Source organism: Ctenopharyngodon idella, chromosome 3 (genome assembly GCF_019924925.1).
Source record: "Ctenopharyngodon idella isolate HZGC_01 chromosome 3, HZGC01, whole genome shotgun sequence".
In the NCBI taxonomy this organism is placed as follows: Eukaryota; Metazoa; Chordata; class Actinopteri; order Cypriniformes; family Xenocyprididae; genus Ctenopharyngodon; species Ctenopharyngodon idella.
In genome coordinates this window covers 53,380,464-53,399,559 of record NC_067222.1, presented here as the reverse complement: position 1 = coordinate 53,399,559, position 19,096 = coordinate 53,380,464, and the positions used below count along the sequence as shown (strand labels likewise).

The following is a 19,096-nucleotide window of genomic DNA, read 5'->3' as shown; positions in this document are numbered from 1 at the left end:
AGTAGCACCAAAACATTGCTGGGCTAGAAGTAAGAACCGCTTGCGTCAGGGGCTGGGGGCGGGGTTACCGTGATCAACAAGAAACTTATGACCACCATTTTTGAAATAGCAGCTAATCGAGCTAATAGCAGCTCGATTGTAATCTCTTTGTTTATATACAAATTACGGCGAGTCGTGTTTGGATGCTGATGTAGGTTCGCAAAATGTCCGCCATTGTTGATGGAAGGCTTGTTCGAGATGCATCGGAGCAGCGCGGACCGATCAGCGGGTGATATGGGAGTGTTTGTAGAGCATACGACTCCTTGTACTTTTGGATTGTTCTCGCAGTGCTTTGACGTCCCGATCGCTCTGCTAGAAGCCATGCATCTCGAACAAGTTTGGTGTGTTTGTGTTTGAGGCTGCAGCGCTAGGCTTTGCTGTGAAATATGAGACGTATACAGTGACGTAAGACCTGGCTCTGTGCTGGCTCTCTAGCCCGTGGAAAGGCAAACCGGTTCTTAGAAGGCTCGTTAGTTGAACCAACTCCGAACTGGCACTAGCACTAGCTCTGAACTAGCACCCGGTTTGTGCTGGTGGAAAGGGGGTATTTGTGCCATTCACATCCCAGGTGTGCTCAACCATGCAGCCGACAAGCTCTCAGAGCAGCCTCCACTTCCGGGAGAATGGAGATTCCATCCCTAGGTGGTCCAGCTGATTTGGCAGTGGTTCGGACCGCTCAGATAAATCTGTTTGCCTCCCCGGACACAGCCCATTGACAGTTGTTTTACTCCCTGACCAAGGGCACTCTTGGCACGGATGCACTGGCACACAGCTGGCCCCGGGGTCTATACAAGTTTGCGTTTCCCCCAGTGAACTTGCTCGCACAGCTTCTGTGTAAGGTCAGGGAGGACGAGGAGTCAGTTGAGTTAAAAGAGCTGTCCCTTAAGAAAGTACTCCTGGTTGCATTGACCTCCATCAAGAGGGTAGGGGACCTGCACGCATTTTCGGTTGACGAATCGAATCCAATGTTGAGGTGTTCAGTTTTATTTTGATTTTAGAAAATAAACATGATTTCTCATTAATCAAATCAATTGTTTATTTTTACTGGCATTTCTCTCAGGTGTCGAGGACTAGTGCATCTTTGAGCCTACTTTTAGCATGAGTAAAATACTTCAGTAATATTAAAATCAGATGCTCCAAGATTTTTACTCAAGTTGTATTAGAATGTCACTTTTAACTTGTACAGGGTTTCTACAGGTTTCATGAAATCTTATTTAATGCTTTTTAATACCAACTTTTAAATATTTTAATGCCATATATATATATATATATATATATATATATATGTCGCTAAATGTTGATAGATGACGACATACGGCAATTAGAAAATGAATCATGTGATTGTTGTATTCGAAGTGTCAGCCCTTTACATTTGTTTGCTTCTCTGGTGCTACCCTTTTGCTCACATAATATATTTTAATACAGCCAAATTCCCAATAAAATTGTTTCATCTATATATTTTTTCTGTTTTTGTTGTCAGACAATATGAAATGGTGACTGAAACACGGCCCATTAAGCTTACATACAAGACTTGACATTAAGCCTTGTCATGTGGACACGCGTAAATCGGTCATTGACTTGTATGAGTTCACTTGCATTTTCGATTTTTTTTTTTTTTGTGGTAGTGGAAATATAAATTTGTTCTGAAGCATTATCCTTTCAGAATATTGCAGCTTTGACATATGTAAATCTGCATATTTTTGATTGATTACAACTGCATTAATTAATGTTATGGGATTGTTTTAAATGTTTTTTTGAAAATACAAATATAAAATGTTGGGGGGGAAATTATACTTTTAAAAATTAAACTAAACCACCAGTAGGTGGCGGCAAGTAACCGTCTTAATGAGTGGGTCATTGATTCATTCATTCAAACGATTCATTCCAATGGCTGATTCATTCAAGAATGAGGCAGTTGATTACGAATGGGTCATATACCCTGCGTTCCATTCGGAAGGGCTCATCCCCATGCCCTAATCCCTTTAAAGGGTTTACCCTCCGGAGTGAGAGCTTCGAAGGGATGAAGGGTGTAGGGGTCAAAAAAACTATTTTTTTTTGGAACGCACTTCTTCTTCATCTTAACGAGACAATCAAGGAGGAGTAGATTGTGCAAGCTGCGCTCTTTGTTTAACGTTAGTCTATTTATTTATTTACTTAAATTTATCGCACCATAATGTATATTGTGTCTATGTATTTTAAAGATTTGAATGGACTGCTAAAGGGAGCTGTAAAGTATTTTTGTTAAAGTACAATGTCGTTTTGACTAAACCTAATGTACCAAATATAACTCATATAAATATTACAGTATATAAAAATATTATACATAAAATCGAACTCCAAGCCTACTGTACCCATTCTGTGATGTCAAACAACTTCTCTGTGCAAAGGATCATGGAGGGCGATATATCCCGTTTGGAATGCACCGTTAATCTTTGACTCAACCGATTCATTCAAAACGCTGAATGATTCAGTGATGAAAACAAGGATGAGTGTTGTGCTTTGCTGTGATCTTTGTTTGAAACTATTTTTGCTGCTAAAATAGAACAAAAGCAGTCAATGTTCCTTCTAAAATGTAAGTGACTTAATATTAACTACTTGTTAATTGAACTGTTGTATGAAATCAGTGTCACGTTTTTAATCGTGATGGTAGCCTATTTAGGAAAACAGCATTCTTGGTCGTGTGATTTTGCTTACCAGTATATAAAACTATAAAAAAAAAAGCTTACAAAGTTATAAAAACTCCACATTTTGAATTTTTACCGCAGTATGTTTAACTGAGTTTTGTGATGGAAATTTTAAACTAATTAATAATGAACTAACATTTCTTTTCTTCTACAGGCCTAATAATGCTAACTCTGAAATAAGGAAATAGTCACTAGGACTGAGTGTTGTAACAAGTGGAAAAATTCTGCTGTGCTGGCTAGACAGCATCCTTCTAAAGATAAAAAATAGTCTTTGAAAATTTTGTTTTAACCTATTGAGTAATATGAACTATTAACCCGGTGATATTTTTTGATGATCCTGTGATTCAGTTGTTCTAATCTAAATTTACTCCGGCAGTAAGCGGGACAGAGGAACTGAGATGTTTTTCTTAAATCTGAACCAATCATATTAAGACTGATGATAATGAGTAATAGATCATGCTATACTGACTGTGTGATGTACCTGAAATCCTATAAAACCTGCTGTATTCCTTTGTTCAGAGAGAGATTCTCTGGAATTGATGAGAACTCTCCCGGCCGTGATTAAAGCATATTCTGAGGCATAGTCTGGAGTCTGTTTGGTTGTTAGGCTGTTCAGCAAACTAACTAAGCACTAGAGATCTTACTTCTATACTATAGTAATAGTGTTTAGTGGAGGTGAGGAGCACTAAAGAGCTTAGTACCAGGTGATAGTGCCCCAAAACAGGCCGAGACGTCGGCCGACTCGAACAGGTATTGAAGTACGCTTAGTAGAGTATAAATTTATAGATTGATGGTGTCTGGGACACCCGGTTTAACTTAGGTCAGGTGCGTAGGGAAAAAGCTACCACAGTTTCTTTTTGTGTGTGCTTCGCTCATGTTTCCATTTCTCCTCGAGATGGTGCGCGAGCCTCAACAGCGCAACCTTGTTATCGTCAGTACATTATACAGCCTATTATTATCCACTATCTATCGCCACTTACACTAAATGTAATAAAATCAGTCATACTCGCATTTTGGTGATTCCCAAGTTGCTGTTTTTTTGGGGGGGGGGGGGGGGGGGGGGTTTTCCAGGTATTGACGTTTTAATCAGGTCCCTGTCTGGTCAGGAAAGTAAAGTTCGAGTCCTGACATTTTAAACCAGCACTAAAATCCTGATTTATAATCGAGACGTTGTCTGACAAAATCACCATACACATAAGATAAAGACAGTTTCTGTGATTTAGGCTATATGTACACGTAAAATGATCACTCAGGTTAGAAGCAATAGTATCTATTTTATTTGTTCTCTGACAGAGCGCACATCCTCAACTGAATGCGCTGCTGAATCAGAGAGGTGCGGCAATGGCAGGAAAGCAAGATCTCGCGCTCGTGCGGTAGTACCAGGGGGTCTCGGAAGCTAGATCAGGTTAACAAGTCACTATATTCGTCACAACATGCTTTCTTCTTAGAAAAAAGTCGCAAAAGGGGCCTGAAAAGGCACCAAGTTGGCAAAACTGATGCAGCCTTCTGTCTACAGGTCCCAGCCCGCCACAGTCCGAAACAGCAATTTTGCACAGGCCGGAGGCAATTACCAAACTGGTTCCGTGTGCGTATCACACCAATGTACATTTTGCGACAGCAAATCAAAGTTATTAATTATTTAGGCTTTATTCAAAATAAACTGGTAGTATTATTTTTCTTCAAAACTATATATAAAAAATGTAATGCCTGTTGAAATGAAATTTAATGCTTTTTAATGCCATTTAAGGCCTTAATTTTCGCAAAATCCATTTAATGACTTTTAATGCTTTTTAATGCCCCACGGATACCCTGTTGTAATGGGAGTAATTTTTGCTGTCAGGTATCTGTACTTTTACTCAAGAATGGTTTTCAGATACTCTTTACACCTCTGCTCTTTCCACAGTGATGAATTCTAAAACAGTTCTCTTTCGAGTGAATCCTCATGTGGACCTTAAGGTCACCTTTAAATCTGAAACTCTTTCAACACTGATCACATGTAAATGGCTTCTCTCCAGTGTGAATATTCATGTGTTTCCTAAGGTTTCGTTCCCGTGTGAAGCCATTCCCGCACAGAGTGCAGGTGTAAGGCTTTTCTCCAGTGTGAATTCTCATGTGGACTTTAAGGTTTCCTTTATGTGTGAAACTCTGTCCACATTGCTGGCAGGTGAAAGGTTTTTCTCCAGTGTGAATTCTCATGTGGATTTCAAGGTTTCCTTTATGTGTGAAACTCTGTCCACATTGCTGGCAGGTGAAAGGTTTCTCTCCAGTGTGAATTCTCATGTGGATTTCAAGGTTTCCTTTTCCACTGAAACTCTTTCCACACTGTTTACAGGCAAATGGACTCTCTCCAGTGTGATTTCTCATGTGGACTATAAGGTTTCCTTTTACAGTGAAACTCTGTCCACACTCTTGACAGGTGTAAGGCTTTTCTCCAGTGTGAATTCTCATGTGGTCTTTAAGGATTCCTTTTTGACTGAAACTCTTTCCACATTGTTTGCAGGTATGAGGCTTTTCTCCAGTATGAATTCTCATGTGGACTTTAAGGTTTCCATTCACAGTAAAACTCTTTCCACATTGTTGGCAGGTGTAAGGCTTTTCTCCAGTGTGAATTCTCGTGTGGACTTGAAGGTTTTCTTCATGTGTGAAACTCTTTCCACACTGCTGGCAAGTGAAGGGACTCTCTCTAGTGTGAACTCTCAAGTGGACTTGAAGGTTTCTATGTTGGTCAAAACTCTTTCCACACTGTTGGCAGGTGAAATAACTTTTAGTTCCTGTCTTTTGAACTCTTTTTTGTGAGGAAGACTTTTTAGCCTGTGTCAATCTTTCTCCAATCATGAAATCATGATGTTTATCGTAATGTTCTATCTCTTCTTCCCTTTCATTAAGTTCATGACTCGCCTCTTTCAGTGCCATCAGGTCTAGGACAAAAACAGACATAAAACAATTGAGACATTTAATGCATCAAAACCAAAAACCATCTCAGGTTACGTATGTAACCATAGTTCCCTGAGAACCAGGGAACTTCAACTCTGCAATGGGGGAACGTCACGTGACCACGGTGTCTGAAAGCCAACTATCCAACAACTCCAATCCCTATTGGCCAGTGACAGCCTATGACGTAATATGGCGCGACCCGGAGTATAAAGGAGTGCCTGGAGAAACAGTCAGCATCTATCGTCTTGAGGGACTGTTCTTCAGGCAGGCAGCCTGAAGCAGGGAACTATGGATATATACGTAACCTGAGACGTTCCCTTTCGAAAGGGAACTTCAACTCTGCGTTGATTACGCAATGGGGAACGATATACCCACGCTGCCATGCTTGAGGAGAGTGCATGCCAAATAATATGGCTTGACAAATGTAGGAAACGCTTAGCAACTCACCCTCGGGTCACACCAGGCTGTCAGTGACAGCATTCCCTATGGCCAACAGCCCAAGCTGAGCCTACAGAAGGCCTTCCAAAGAGAGAAGGCCTACTAAGACCGCTAGAGGCGTCTGAGACCAACTTTTCCGCAGACAAAGTGTTTTCTTTAAGGGAATGAGGCCAGGGAACCGAAGGGAACCCTGTCCAGTCACTAGAAGGGAACGAACGTCACCTCAAAGCCACCAGGGAGGCCGACCTGGTCTGTCATAGGACAAACTTAGTCTTGGCCAACCCTGTCTGAATACAGAATCTCCATAACGCACTCTTCATAGAAGAGAGCAGGTAAGAGTGACTACAGAAAGGCAGGAGCAACTCAGACCCATGCGTAGAGATGGGCATCGTGGAGAGCAGAACTCAGCTGAGTGCTATGAACCGTCGTATTGAGGGGAGTAAAATCCGCTCATCCTAGGATCTACTCAGCGCTTAATGCACTGAGGAGGCTGTGCGCTGAACACCTGATCCTTCAGGAGAGCACAAACCAGCCTAGGGCTGAATCTTAGGAGGAGACCTGATTAAGGCCTACCACCATGATCAGCTTAGGGAGCTAAGCACTATTACGTACATAACCCAAAGGGGAAGTACAAAGCTCACCTAACAGGTAGAACCATGCAATGGGCACATACTCATGGAGGCCGAAGAAGGGCCTACAGCATGATAGTAGCTATATGTGAAACAGAAGTAGAACGTGGCCTGGAGGGGCCACCCTGAACACCTGTCTTGCTGGGGCAGACAGACAACTTCAATGGCAGAAGAGGCTGCAAAGTGTGACAATCCACCTAACATGACAATCTACCTAACACAATCCAACGAGCAGTGTACTCAGTAAAAGCACCTTTTACTCTTTAAAGCAAGAGGAGTACAGCGTACGCCAACACGTATTAAGGAAGGCCTGGATGGGCCTATAACCTTAACAGACACGTGGCATCAGCTTGTGGCAGTGTTTTAGGCACCAAGACCGATAAATAACCGAACCATAGGAGCTTAGATTTATCACCTGGACCTCTGGCCAACCAGAAGTGTATACAGATAATTCTCAGAGAGAAATATACACAAACATACACCAGTATGTTCAAAAAGACAGCCCATAGGGCCTAGCAACCTCTAAGACATATGGCGTAAGTCCAGTGGCCAAGTTTTAGGAGGCTGTGCGCTAGAAACCCTGATACAGGGGAGCACAAACCAGCCTAGGGCTGAACCTCAGGAGGAGGCCTCATGGAAGCCTACAACCCATGATCAGCTTAGGGAGCTAAGCACTATTACACAAACCACCCTAACAGGGAAGTACAAAGCTCAACCTAACAGGTAGACCATACTGTGGGCACATAATCATAGAGGCCAGAAAGGAGCCTACATCATGATAATAGCTTTATATGGAGCATGACTCCCATATGAAAGCATTTCATCATATTAGAAGGACATTCAATGGTGGCCTGTGAGGGCCACCTTGAACACCTGTCTTGCTAGGAGCAGGACATATGACTCAATGACAGTAGTTAAACTGTAAAGTGCCCACATGACAATCCACCCAGACTCAAGGAGGCTGATGTAGTTAGAACCAAACCTCAGTAAGGTTTTACCACCAAAACTCCTTTCTAAAGAGGTCAGCCACTCAGAACAGTACTTGGAAAAAGCACCTTTTTACTCTCAAAGTGAGAGGAGTACATAACTGAACTCCAACATGCTACGCAGGAGGCCCATAGGGCCTACCTTAGTAAATACAGGTGCTGGTCATATAATTAGAATATCAAAAAATTGATTTCACTAATTCCATTCAAAAAGTGAAACTTGCATATTATATTCATTCAGGAAAGGAAAATCCCAAATTCAATATCTCAGAAAATTAGAATATTGTGAAAAGGTTCAATATTGAAGACACCTGGTGCCACACTCTAATCAGCTAATTAACTCAAAACACCTGCAAAGGCCTTTAAATGGTCTCTCAGTCCAGTTCTGTAGGCTACACAATCATGGAGAAGACTGCTGACTTGACAGATGACCATTGACACCTTGCACAAGGAGGGCAAGACACAAAAGGTCATTGCAAAAGAGGCTGGCTGTTCACAGAGCTCTGTGTCCAAGCACATTAATAGAGAGGTGAAGGGAAGGAAAAGATGCGGTAGAAAAAAGTGTACAAGCAATAGGGATAACCGCACCCTGGAGAGAATTGTGAAACAAAACCCATTCAAAAATGTGGGGGAGAATCACAAAGAGTGGACTGCAGCTGGAGTCAGTGCTTCAAGAACCACTACGCACAGACGTATGCAAGACATGGGTTTCAGCTGTCGCATTCCTTGTGTCAAGCCTCTCTTGAACAACAGACTGCGTCAGAAGCGTCTCGCCTGGGCTAAAGACAAAAAGGACTGGACTGCTGCTGAGTGGTCCAAAGTTATGTTCTCTGATGAAAGTAAATTTTGCATTTCCTTTGGAAATCAGGGTCCCAGAGTCTAGAGGAAGAGAGGAGAGGCACACAATCCACGTTGCTTGAGGTCCAGTGTAAAGTTTCCACAGGCAGTGATGGTTTGGGGTGCCATGTCATCTGCTGGTGTTGGTCCACTGTGTTTTCTGAGGTCCAAGGTCAACGCAGCTGTATACCAGGAAGTTTTAGAACACTTCATGTTTCCTGCTGCTGACCAACTTTATGGAGATGCAGATTTCATTTTCCAACAGGACTTGGCACCTGCACACAGTGCCAAAGCTACCAGTACCTGGTTTAAGGACCATGGAATCCCTGTTCTTAATTGGCCAGCAAACTCGCCTGACCTTAACCCCATAGAAAATCTATGGGGTATTGTGAAGAGGAAGATGCGATATGCCAGATCCAACAATGCAGAAGAGCTGAAGGCCACTATCAGAGCAACCTGGGCTCTCATATCACCTGAGCAGTGCCACAGACTGATCAACTCCATGCCACGCCGCATTGCTGCAGTAATTCAGGCAAAAGGAGCCCCAACTAAGTATTGAGTGCTGTACATGCTCATACTTTTCATGTTCATACTTTTCAGTTGGCCAAGATTGCTAAAAATCCTTTCTTTGTATTGGTCTTAAGTAATATTCTAATTTTCTGAGATACTGAATTTGGGATTTTCCTTAGTTGTCAGTTATAATCATCAATATTAAAAGAAATAAACATTTGAAATATATCAGTCTGTGTGTAATGAATGAATAGTTTCACTTTTTGAATGGAATTATTGAAATGAAATCAACTTTTTGATGATATTCTAATTATATGACCAGCACCTGTACGTGGCATCAGCAGGTGGCGACCATAACAATACCAACCATTAGGCCATGCATTCAAAGATTTAGTTTCTAAAAGGAATGCATATTACGCCACATACTCCACGAGAGGCCTGCTTAAGGCCTACTCAACAGAGGTGGGGCGTGGCCGATGGTGGTATTGGATTCACAAGCATCCTGCCAGCATGTCAGCTAAAAAAGGAGGCCTATAGGGCCTACAATCTCAGAAACAAGTGGCATTCAGCCAGTTTGTCCATATAACACAAACTGTGCCAACATGTAAACTAAAAAGGAGGCCTTATTAGGGCCTACCCTAGTAAACACATGGCATCAGCCAGTCCAGGACCATATCAGCCAACCGGCCATGGATTCAGTGGAAAACCTTTCAGGCATGATACTGAGAGAAGGAATGCATATTACGCCACCATACTCCACGAGAGGCCTGCTTAAAGCCTACTCAACAGAGATGGGGCGTGGCCGATGGTGGTAATGGATTCACAAGCATCCTGCCAGCAAGTCAGCTAAAAAGGAGGCCCCACAGGGCCTCCAAGTTCAGCAACAAGTGGCGTTCAGCCCGTTTGTCCATAAACTGTGCCAACATGTAAACTAAAAAGAGGCCTTATTAGGGCCTACCATAGTAAACACGTGGCATCAGCCAGTCCAAGACCATATCAACCATCAGGCCATGCATTCAGTGGAAAACCTTTCACGCACTACTGAGAGAAAGAATGCATATTACGTCGCCATACTCCACGAGAGGCCTGCTTAAAGCCTACTCAACAGAGGTGGGGCGTGGCCGATGGTGGTATGGGTTCTCGGATTCCCAGGCATCCTGCCAACAAGTCAGCTAAAAAAGGAGGCCCCGTGGCCCACAATCTCAGCAACAAGTGGCATTCAGCCTCTTTGCAGAATAAACACAAACTGTGCCAACATGTGAACTAAAATGGAGGCCTGTTGGGGCCTGCCATTCCAATGACATGTGGCTTCAGCTCGTGAAATAATGTAAACCATGTGAGTAAACTATGAACAGCTACCAGCAGTTGTTAGAAATACAATTGCTAACAAGAAGGAGGCTAATTAACCATAAGAACCTACAATCAAAATTATATGCAATATAGCTGTTAACAAGATCACAAAAGGGAGCTAATAGAAACCAGCTTTTCTCAAAAAGTGGTTCTATACTACCCTGAGTATGCAATCCAACAGGTGATGCGCTCAGTAACACCAATAAACCTACTAATGGGGAATATTAGGTCACCAATGTCTCCAATAGCGGCTACATGAAAAAGCCTGCTATTATGAGAACAGGTGCTAACCTGTGGCAGCATAAGTAAGCTCACATAGAATGTAGGGCAAAAGTCTAGAACTTCAAAGCAAACACAACGCTTTGATGCATATGCTATTTTCACAGAGGAAAATAATTTTCTCCCTACAGATTCTCAAATCTGTACTGAGCCATAGAGGACGAATGCTAAACACTAGCAACGTCAACTCAAACTTGATAGAAGAAAACAAGTAGCTTAGAGTAAAAAACATTTTCCACAGCATAAAAGTTCTAGAAAGTGGGGCCTAGCACTACACAGCATGACTTATCTACGCAAAGATAAGGGCCTACCACCTGAGATAACAGTATCAGAAAGTCTAAAAACAGTCTACAACCTAGCTGTTAAACTCAACAATTGCACTTACATAGCAAGGGGATAATGGGCATACGGCCTAACAACTCCCTCGGGAGGAGGCCAGAACTAGGAACTATACAACCTGACAAGGGATAGTATACATAGGGTGATATGTAAATAACACACCTAACCTTGCTCTAGCCTGGCCGCTAAGCTACGGGCCTTCTTACAGGGCCACAAGCCTAGTGAAACCTGGACTACACCTCCAAATCTCATGGATGAGAAAGAAAGTGAAGCTCACGAGCAAACAATGTCAGGCGGCCAATTAGGGCCGACCTAAACATGCATATTAACTGAAGTGACGAGTGCTAACTCAAACTACTCTAGAAAACAGCAGATGAGAAGCTACTCTAAACAACAGGTGGCTAAGAGGTGGCCATTTTGTGGCCTGCACAATATATATTCTAGCCAGCCTATCAACTTCAGTTTGCCCAAAAACCCCCTACTTTTTCTCTGACTACATGCTCAGAAAACTATACAGGAAATAAGGTCTTATTTTAAACACATAAAATATAGACCCTCCTGCGGCTCAAAGACCCAAGACTCCTAATGCTCCTCTTTACATGAAAGGATGGAATCTAAGGTTCTTTTAAGCCTAAAAGATCCTCTTACTACCAAACAGAAATAGCAGGCCGACAGAAATAATCACTATGGGCCCGGCCATCAGTCTGACCATAAGAAGCATCTGAGCATGATATGTGTTTATATCTATATATATATATATATGCATCTATATATATATATATATATATATATATATATACACACAGGTGCTGGTCATATAATTAGAATATCATCAAAAAGTTCATTTTTTTATTATAAATTATTTTTAAAAATGAAACTTTCATATATTCTAGATTCCCTACATGTAAAGTAAAACATTTCAAAAGTTTTTTTTTAAATTTTGATGATTAGAGCGTACAGCTCATGAAAGTCCAAAATCCAGTATTTCAAAATATTAGAATATTTCCTAAAATCAATCAAAAAATGGATTTGCAAAACAGAAAAGTTAAAGTTCTTTAAAGTATGTTCTTTTGTGCACTCAATACTTGATCGGCAGGACATATTACAGCAAATGACTTGCTCCTAGCCCAAATTACTGCATCAGTGAAGTGTGGCATGGAAGTGATCAGCCTGTGGCACTGCTGAGGCACTATTGAGCCTTCAGATCATCTGTATATTGTTGGATCGACTGTTTCTCATCTTTCTCTTGAAAATATCCCATAGATTCAGGTCAGGCATATTGGCTGGCCAATAAAGCACAGTAATATCATGGTCAGCAAACCACTTGGAAGTGGTTTTTGCACTGTGGGCAGGTGCTAAAGTCCTGCTGGAAAAGGAAATCAGCATCTCCATAAAGCTTGTCAGCAGATGGAAGCATAAAGTGCTTCAAAATCTCCTGGAAGATGGCTGCATTGACTTTGCACTTGATAAAACACAATGGACCAACACCAGCAGACGTCACGGCCCCCCCAAATCATTACTGACTTCAGAAACTTCACACTAGACTTCAAGCAGTTTGGATTCTGTGCCTCTCCAGTCTTCCTTCAGACTCTGGGACCATGATTTCAACATGAAATGCAAAATTGACTTTTATCTGAAAAGAGGACTTTCGACCACTGTTCACTGTCCAGTTCTTTTTCTCCTTAGCCCAGGTAAGATGCTTCTGACATTGTCTCTGGTTCAGAAGTGGCTTGGTAGTCCTTTTCCTGAAGATGTCTGAGTGTGGTGACTCTTGATGTGCTGACTCCGGCTTCATTCTACTCATTGTGAAGCTCTCCCAAGTGTTTGAATCGGCTTTACTTGACAGTATTGTCAAGCTTGCGGTCATCCCTGTTGCTTGTGCACCTTTGCCTACCCAATTTCTTCCTTCCAGTCAACTTTGCATTTAATATGCTTTGATATTTCACTCTGTAAACAGCCACCCCATTCAGTAATGACCTTCTGTGACTTACTCTCTTTGTGGAGGGTGTCAATGATTGTCTCCTGGACCATTGCCAAGTCAGCAGTCTTCCCCATTAGTGTGGTTTCAAAAAACAAAAGATACCCGGATTTTATACTGTAGGGATGGTCATTTAATGAAACTCAAATGTAAATATTCTAATATTTTGAGATACTGGATTTTGGACTTTCATTAGCTGTACGCTCTAATCAACAAATTTACAAAAAAAAACTTTTGAAATGTTTTACTTTACATGTAGGGAATCTAGAATATATGAAAGTTTCATTTTTTTAAATAATTTACAATAAAAAAATGAACTTTTTCACGATATTCTAATTATATGACCAGCACCTGTATATATATACACACATACATACATACATACATACATATATACATACAGGAGGTGGAAGAAGAGGAGAGGGTAGATATAAATCGCCCTATGCAGTTGGGGAATCGATTACAAACGCAACGGTGTTTACAATCGATCGCCCATCTCAATCTCGCTTCTTCCTCCTCCCGTCTGTCTGGGTTCAGATACAAAACTGAACGGCCAGGGGTTTTCCATGCCCTCCCGATCTCAAACGCGGAGATCAGGAATGAATGGAACGTCTATGGGAGCTGCAACATTCATGGATAGAAAGGAACCGTTCGTCGAGCCATCCGCGTGCGGCCCCTTTCTTAACGCGCTCTCACGGCACAGCTGCAGCCCGCCGAAAAGCACGTCCCAACAATACAGCAGCTCCGCACACACAACAGCCAGAGGAGTGCTCGCCGCCGAACGCAATGACGTCAAACATGAACGTCATCGTCATCCACTCATGCTCGTCAGCCCCAGGGGAGCTGAGAGAGAATACAACTCTCTCCAACTTCCCAACAAGCTCATCTGCGAGCCCTATGATTGCAGCTGCCGTATTGCCTCAGAACAAACGGGGCCAGAATCACCAGGCACAGATGCGGACACCTCTTCCCTCGAGAAGAGTGCCGAACGAGAACGGAGCGTCCCGATAGGGAGACGCTCACAATAAACAACAGACAAACACACAGACAGTGCCCTCAAGCACTGTCTATGCGCGCTCCTCTCCAGACAGAAAATGCCCAGAAAATGTGTATATCAAGTGTCAAACCATGGGACACGGATGAACACACTCTCTTGAATGTTTGTAAGGCATATATAGAATCCCTTACCAGAGTTGATATGGTCGCGATCAAACAGGACAGGACCGAAAGACGATGAGATGCTGACTGTTTCTCCAGGCGCTCTTTTATACTCTGGGTCGCGCCATATTACGTCATAGGCTGTCACCGGCCAATAGGGATTGGAGTTGTTGGATAGTTGGCTTTCAGACACCGTGGTCACGTGACGTTCCCCCATTGCGTAATCAACGCAGAGTTGAAGTTCCCTTTCAAAAGGGAAATGTATGCTCTATACCAGGGGTGTCCAAACTTTTTTAAATGGGGGCCAGATTCGATATTGTGGACACATCTGGGGTTCCTTTTCTATATATATATATATATATATATTACGTCATGCAGAGTGATGTTAAGCTAGCTGGTGAGAGAAAATGGCACTATCAAAGAGTCTAAAGTGGAAAGTTGTCAGCGAAAATAGGGCATACAAAGAAGAATGGAAAGACAACTATGCATTCATTCTACCTAGTTTTGTGAATGCAAAGCTGGTGTGCCTTATCTGCAACAAAGTTGTCGCTGTTTTCAAAGAATATAACATCGACACCGGACGGGAGCGGCGCGACGCTACAAAAGATGATAGATCCCGTTATAATCAGTGATAATGTCTACGCTGGATGCGGTGTGGCGCGACAACCCACTCCTGACAGTAAACGGATTCCCCGTTCTGTTTCTGACGTAGTCCAAGTGCTTTGCAATGGTCAGTTTGTTCAGTGTAGACAGCTTTTAACTGTTGCGGTGCGGCGCGTCTGGTGTAAGTTAGTAGACACGGTGATAATACGCCACCATGAGACGAAGATCTATTTCAGAACCAGCCGCTATTCAAATAATCTGGCTGCGGTCGTGGGCCAGATAGACTATTTTTTTCTTTTGAGCATGAACAGAAAAAAATCTTTTCCATTGTTCTCTATTCAGAAGAAGATATTGGGTTTATTGTTGCAGAAAATAATTGTTTTGTTTCGACTTCTGTAATATTTTCTAAGATTATATTTCTGTATATTCTCTATTTCTGTAGAGCTGGACATTTTAATAATGATCAAATGACTGAGTTCAGCTGTGAGAATAAAACCAACCTGTTTGTTCCTCAGTATCTTCATGTTTCACTCTGAATGTTTCTTCAATCTTAATTTCTTCAAACTCCTCTTTATTAAACTCAATCTTCATGTCTTCAGTCTCATCTTTAATATACTCCATCTTTATATCTTCAGTCTCATCTTTAATAATCACCATCTTTATGTCTTCAGTCTCCTCTTTAATAAACGCCATCTTTAAGAAGAGAATAATTAACAGAGTTAATGGTCTTCAATGACATGGTTAGACAACAGCAACAACACTAACGCTTAAAATTAATAAACTTCATATTTAGACATTTATGATCTACATTTGGTATTTAAAGAATTATAGATTATATTTAAATTATTACTCTTTGATGAAAACATGATTAGTTTGTTAGTGTTCTCGATCATGTTCACTGTTTGAGCAGCACGTGTCGTGATTCACTGAATCATTTCTCAAAGTATTTGATTCGATTGACTCGGAGTTGAAAAGTTCAGTTTCTCCATCATTACTCACCAGAGACTGAACTCGTGTTCATGATAAACTGATTTATGATATGTAGGCTGCGTCCGAAAACTGGAAAATGCTGCCTTCTGAGGACACATTTCAAGGTAGAAAGGCATCAAGGTACGTCTGAATCCAATGTTAGCTTCACTTCCCTCATGAGATCCCTTCCTCAGATCGATTTTTGAAGGAAGCATAGATGTATCCTTAGCTGCCTTTGATATCCCATAATCCTGTGCTTTCCATTCTGTGAAAGCTGAGCTAGAAAAATAAAGATGGCGTCCGAAAGTTGCGTTTGCTGCTCAGTTTGTGTATAAATATACGATTTTGACCAACATATTTCAATTTTGATATCATTTCTATCGAGAAATCACTAGTGTAGTAATTAATTATTTGTATAGTTCTCACCAAAGCTCATGCTATTTTGCTGTAGATCATTAAACTGTTACACTGTCTCAGAAGTCTGTCCGAAATCAGTTCAGTGAGGTGCCTTCATGCACAAACGCTGCAAGTCATTCTCTTATAAGACAGTGAGGCAGCAAGACAGCTACCTAGATTCTCGGGTGCAGCCATAGAGAGAGAAATGAGACGCAGGTTTACTGTTTCTCATCAGTGGATGAGCTTTACTCATACAAATATCCTTCATTACAGTTAGATGAAGAATTACAATTACATTAAATAGTAAATAAACTCATTTCACATCGCTGGTAAAACTACTAAAACTGTTTATGTCGATATAAACAAAATTCTTAAAACAAACCTTTCTTCACAGAATCACAGCAGATGCAGGATCGCGGCGCAGTCTTATGACGTCATGTCGTCACTCCAAAATAAAAGTCCTGTTCAGACGCTGCATTGTCTACAATCACAGAAGTGCATTGAAATCTAACTATTTTACCAGGCAATCTTTGTATTAAAATTAAAACAGTGACAAATATGATACAAAAAAATGTGTTAAAAAGGTTGTTTGAGTTCATAAAGCAGAGTTCTGATTGAAACACATTTAATCTAAGTGTGTTTTACCAATATATAAAATGTGGACAAATTTTAGTTTAAACGTGTATAAAATGTGTAAAAAGTTATCTTTCAAGGATCAGTATAAGTAAAAGAAGCAATCAATATTAAATGTAATTCATTCAATACCAAAAATTATTGCTAAAAGGTTCAGTCAAATTAAATATGTAATCTTTAACATGTTTGTAATTAAATCAATAGCAATAAAGTCTTCAATGTCAAGGGTCATTTGTTGCTGTCTATGTAGTGATTCAAATTCTGTGATGCTCTTAAAAGAGACTGTCGGTTCTGTTTTGTGCTTTTATGTGGTTGTCAGGTTTGTTGTTTAGACAAAATCAAAAAGGAAGAAAAATAAATGATCACCAAATATCTATATTTCATAGGTGTGTACTACAGATGCGCGGATCACGGTATCCGCGGGGTGGTAATAAAAAATAACAGTCAATTAAATGCAGGTGGGTCACGGGCGGATGAGACATAAATCATGAATGTTTTGATTTTAAAGGGATAGTTCACCCAAAAATGAAAATGTGATGTTTATCTGCTTACCCCCAGCGCATCCAAGACGTAGGTGACTTTGTTTCTTCAGTAGAACACAAATGATGAATTTTAACTCCAACCGTTGCAGTCTGTCAGCCTTATAATGCATGTCAATGGGAACTTCGCCTATAAGAGTAAATAAAACTTGCATAGACAAATCCAAATTAAACCCTGCGGCTCGTGACGACACATTGATGTCCTAAGACACGAAACGATCGGTTTGTCCCTTTAATAAAGACACAAACTCTCATTTCACAGTAAAACTCAATGAATGTGCATCACGCCTACTTTCGTTTTCAAAAACAGCATCTCTCTTCAGGGAAAACCAATAAAGGAAAACATTTGTCGAGCGCAACTCCTAGTGGACATTATAGAACACGTAGGAAGAAAATCTACATGAGATATTGCACTAATTTGCACAGGCAATTGCGGGTTAACTTGTTAAGCAGCAATGAAGGCAAAACAAATCTGAGAGAAATTTAATAAAATGTGAATTTAAAAAAAAAAGTGAAGGAAAGAAAAGTACCGCATGGGAGCGTTTTAGTGGAGCAGTTAACTAATCAAGTGTTGGGTATATGATATGCAGCATATGAAACACAGTATTTGATAATAAACGAATAAAGCCTGGATATCCAGCCTTTGCTTGGGCTGAACGTGTTTATTGACTTTGGAAAAAGTCAATTAAAATGAATACAGAAGCAATGGCCTGTTTTCAGAAGAATAAAGAAACATAACTGAATAAAACACTAGTGTAGCCTTTGTTAAAACATACAATAAAACACATTAGCGCTCTACCAATGTCTATGAATTATGAGCTGACATGACAGAGATTTAAGAAGAGTGTGTAAGTTAGTATTGTGTTTACACTCCATAAATCCTCCTTTGTGTTGCTATTTAAAGTCAGTCTGTCTCTCTAAGTGTGAAAGTGCTTACTGTGTCAGCAGCAATGGAAAATACAATAAATAAAATTGCCAACAAAATTGATGTAAATGAAATCTAGTTAATTATTCCATATGCAAGTTTTAAGTGAGTAATTACTTGCATTACTGTGCTAACTAGCTGAAGAGGCTAGTCGGCCGATAATATATTATATATAATATTTATTTTAAGGTGAAGTAGTTACATTGTAATTAGAAAAAGCTCTGGGTAATATTAATTAATTAATAAAAACAATAAAACAATGTATGGTTAAAATCCCCCTGTAATCAATTATTTTATCCCTTAAAACTCATCTTTGATCACCAAAATGACATATTTTAAAAACAATTCAAGTGAAAAAAAGAATAAAATGAATTATAAAAACATGTATGGCTAAAAATCTCTGTTTTCTGCTGGTATCTGAGCACGTGGCATGGACTCCTGACGCTCAGCTTACTGTCCTCAGGTCGAGGCATTTGCTGGTACTGTGTGTGACAGAAGCAGAGAGACTGTATGAATGTTGTGTGTTTTATATGATGACACACACTGTCCCAAACTGGTGCAGAGGTGGGCGAAGGGAACTCTCCAGCACGGGTCCTCTTTATAAAGAGGGTCTCCATTTATCTGTTGATGCAATGAAAATAAAATCCCATATTAGACTCAGACGGTCTGTGTGGCAAGAATAACTGGAGCTGACACAGGCAGGAACGCTTCAGCTGTAACACACACAAAAGCGTGATTATCAGGTCTAAGCCCAAAAGATCCAGTACTACACACCTGTGGAAGGGAAATCAGATGCACCTTCTCACCGTGACAGATAAAGACACATTGAAAGAAATGCCAGTATGAGAAGAAGAAAATGAATTTAAAGGT

The 19,096-nt window shown here is 40.8% G+C and overlaps 1 protein-coding gene across 8 annotated transcripts in view; it reads right to left on the bottom strand.

Annotated features, from left to right (window-relative positions):
* The window catches only part of LOC127508850 (gastrula zinc finger protein XlCGF8.2DB-like), a 45,030-nt gene extending 28,529 nt beyond the window's left edge, over positions 1-16,501 (bottom strand). For 6 of the 8 annotated variants that reach the window (XR_007928953.1, XR_007928955.1, XR_007928954.1 and 3 more), the window contains exons 1-3: positions 16,160-16,501; positions 15,764-16,012; positions 15,265-15,457 (exon numbers count right to left, since the gene is read on the bottom strand). Coding sequence is in view for 1 of the 8 variants with exons in the window: in XM_051887295.1 (XP_051743255.1) it covers positions 4,704-5,641; positions 15,265-15,457 (1,131 nt within the window). In the remaining 7 variants the exon portion in view is untranslated. Of the gene's footprint in view, positions 1-3,977; positions 5,642-15,264; positions 15,458-15,763; positions 16,013-16,159 lie in introns of those variants that run through there. The other 2 variants (XM_051887295.1, XR_007928958.1) reach the window with 2 other exon arrangements.
* Between the last annotated feature and the right edge of the window lie 2,595 nt (positions 16,502-19,096).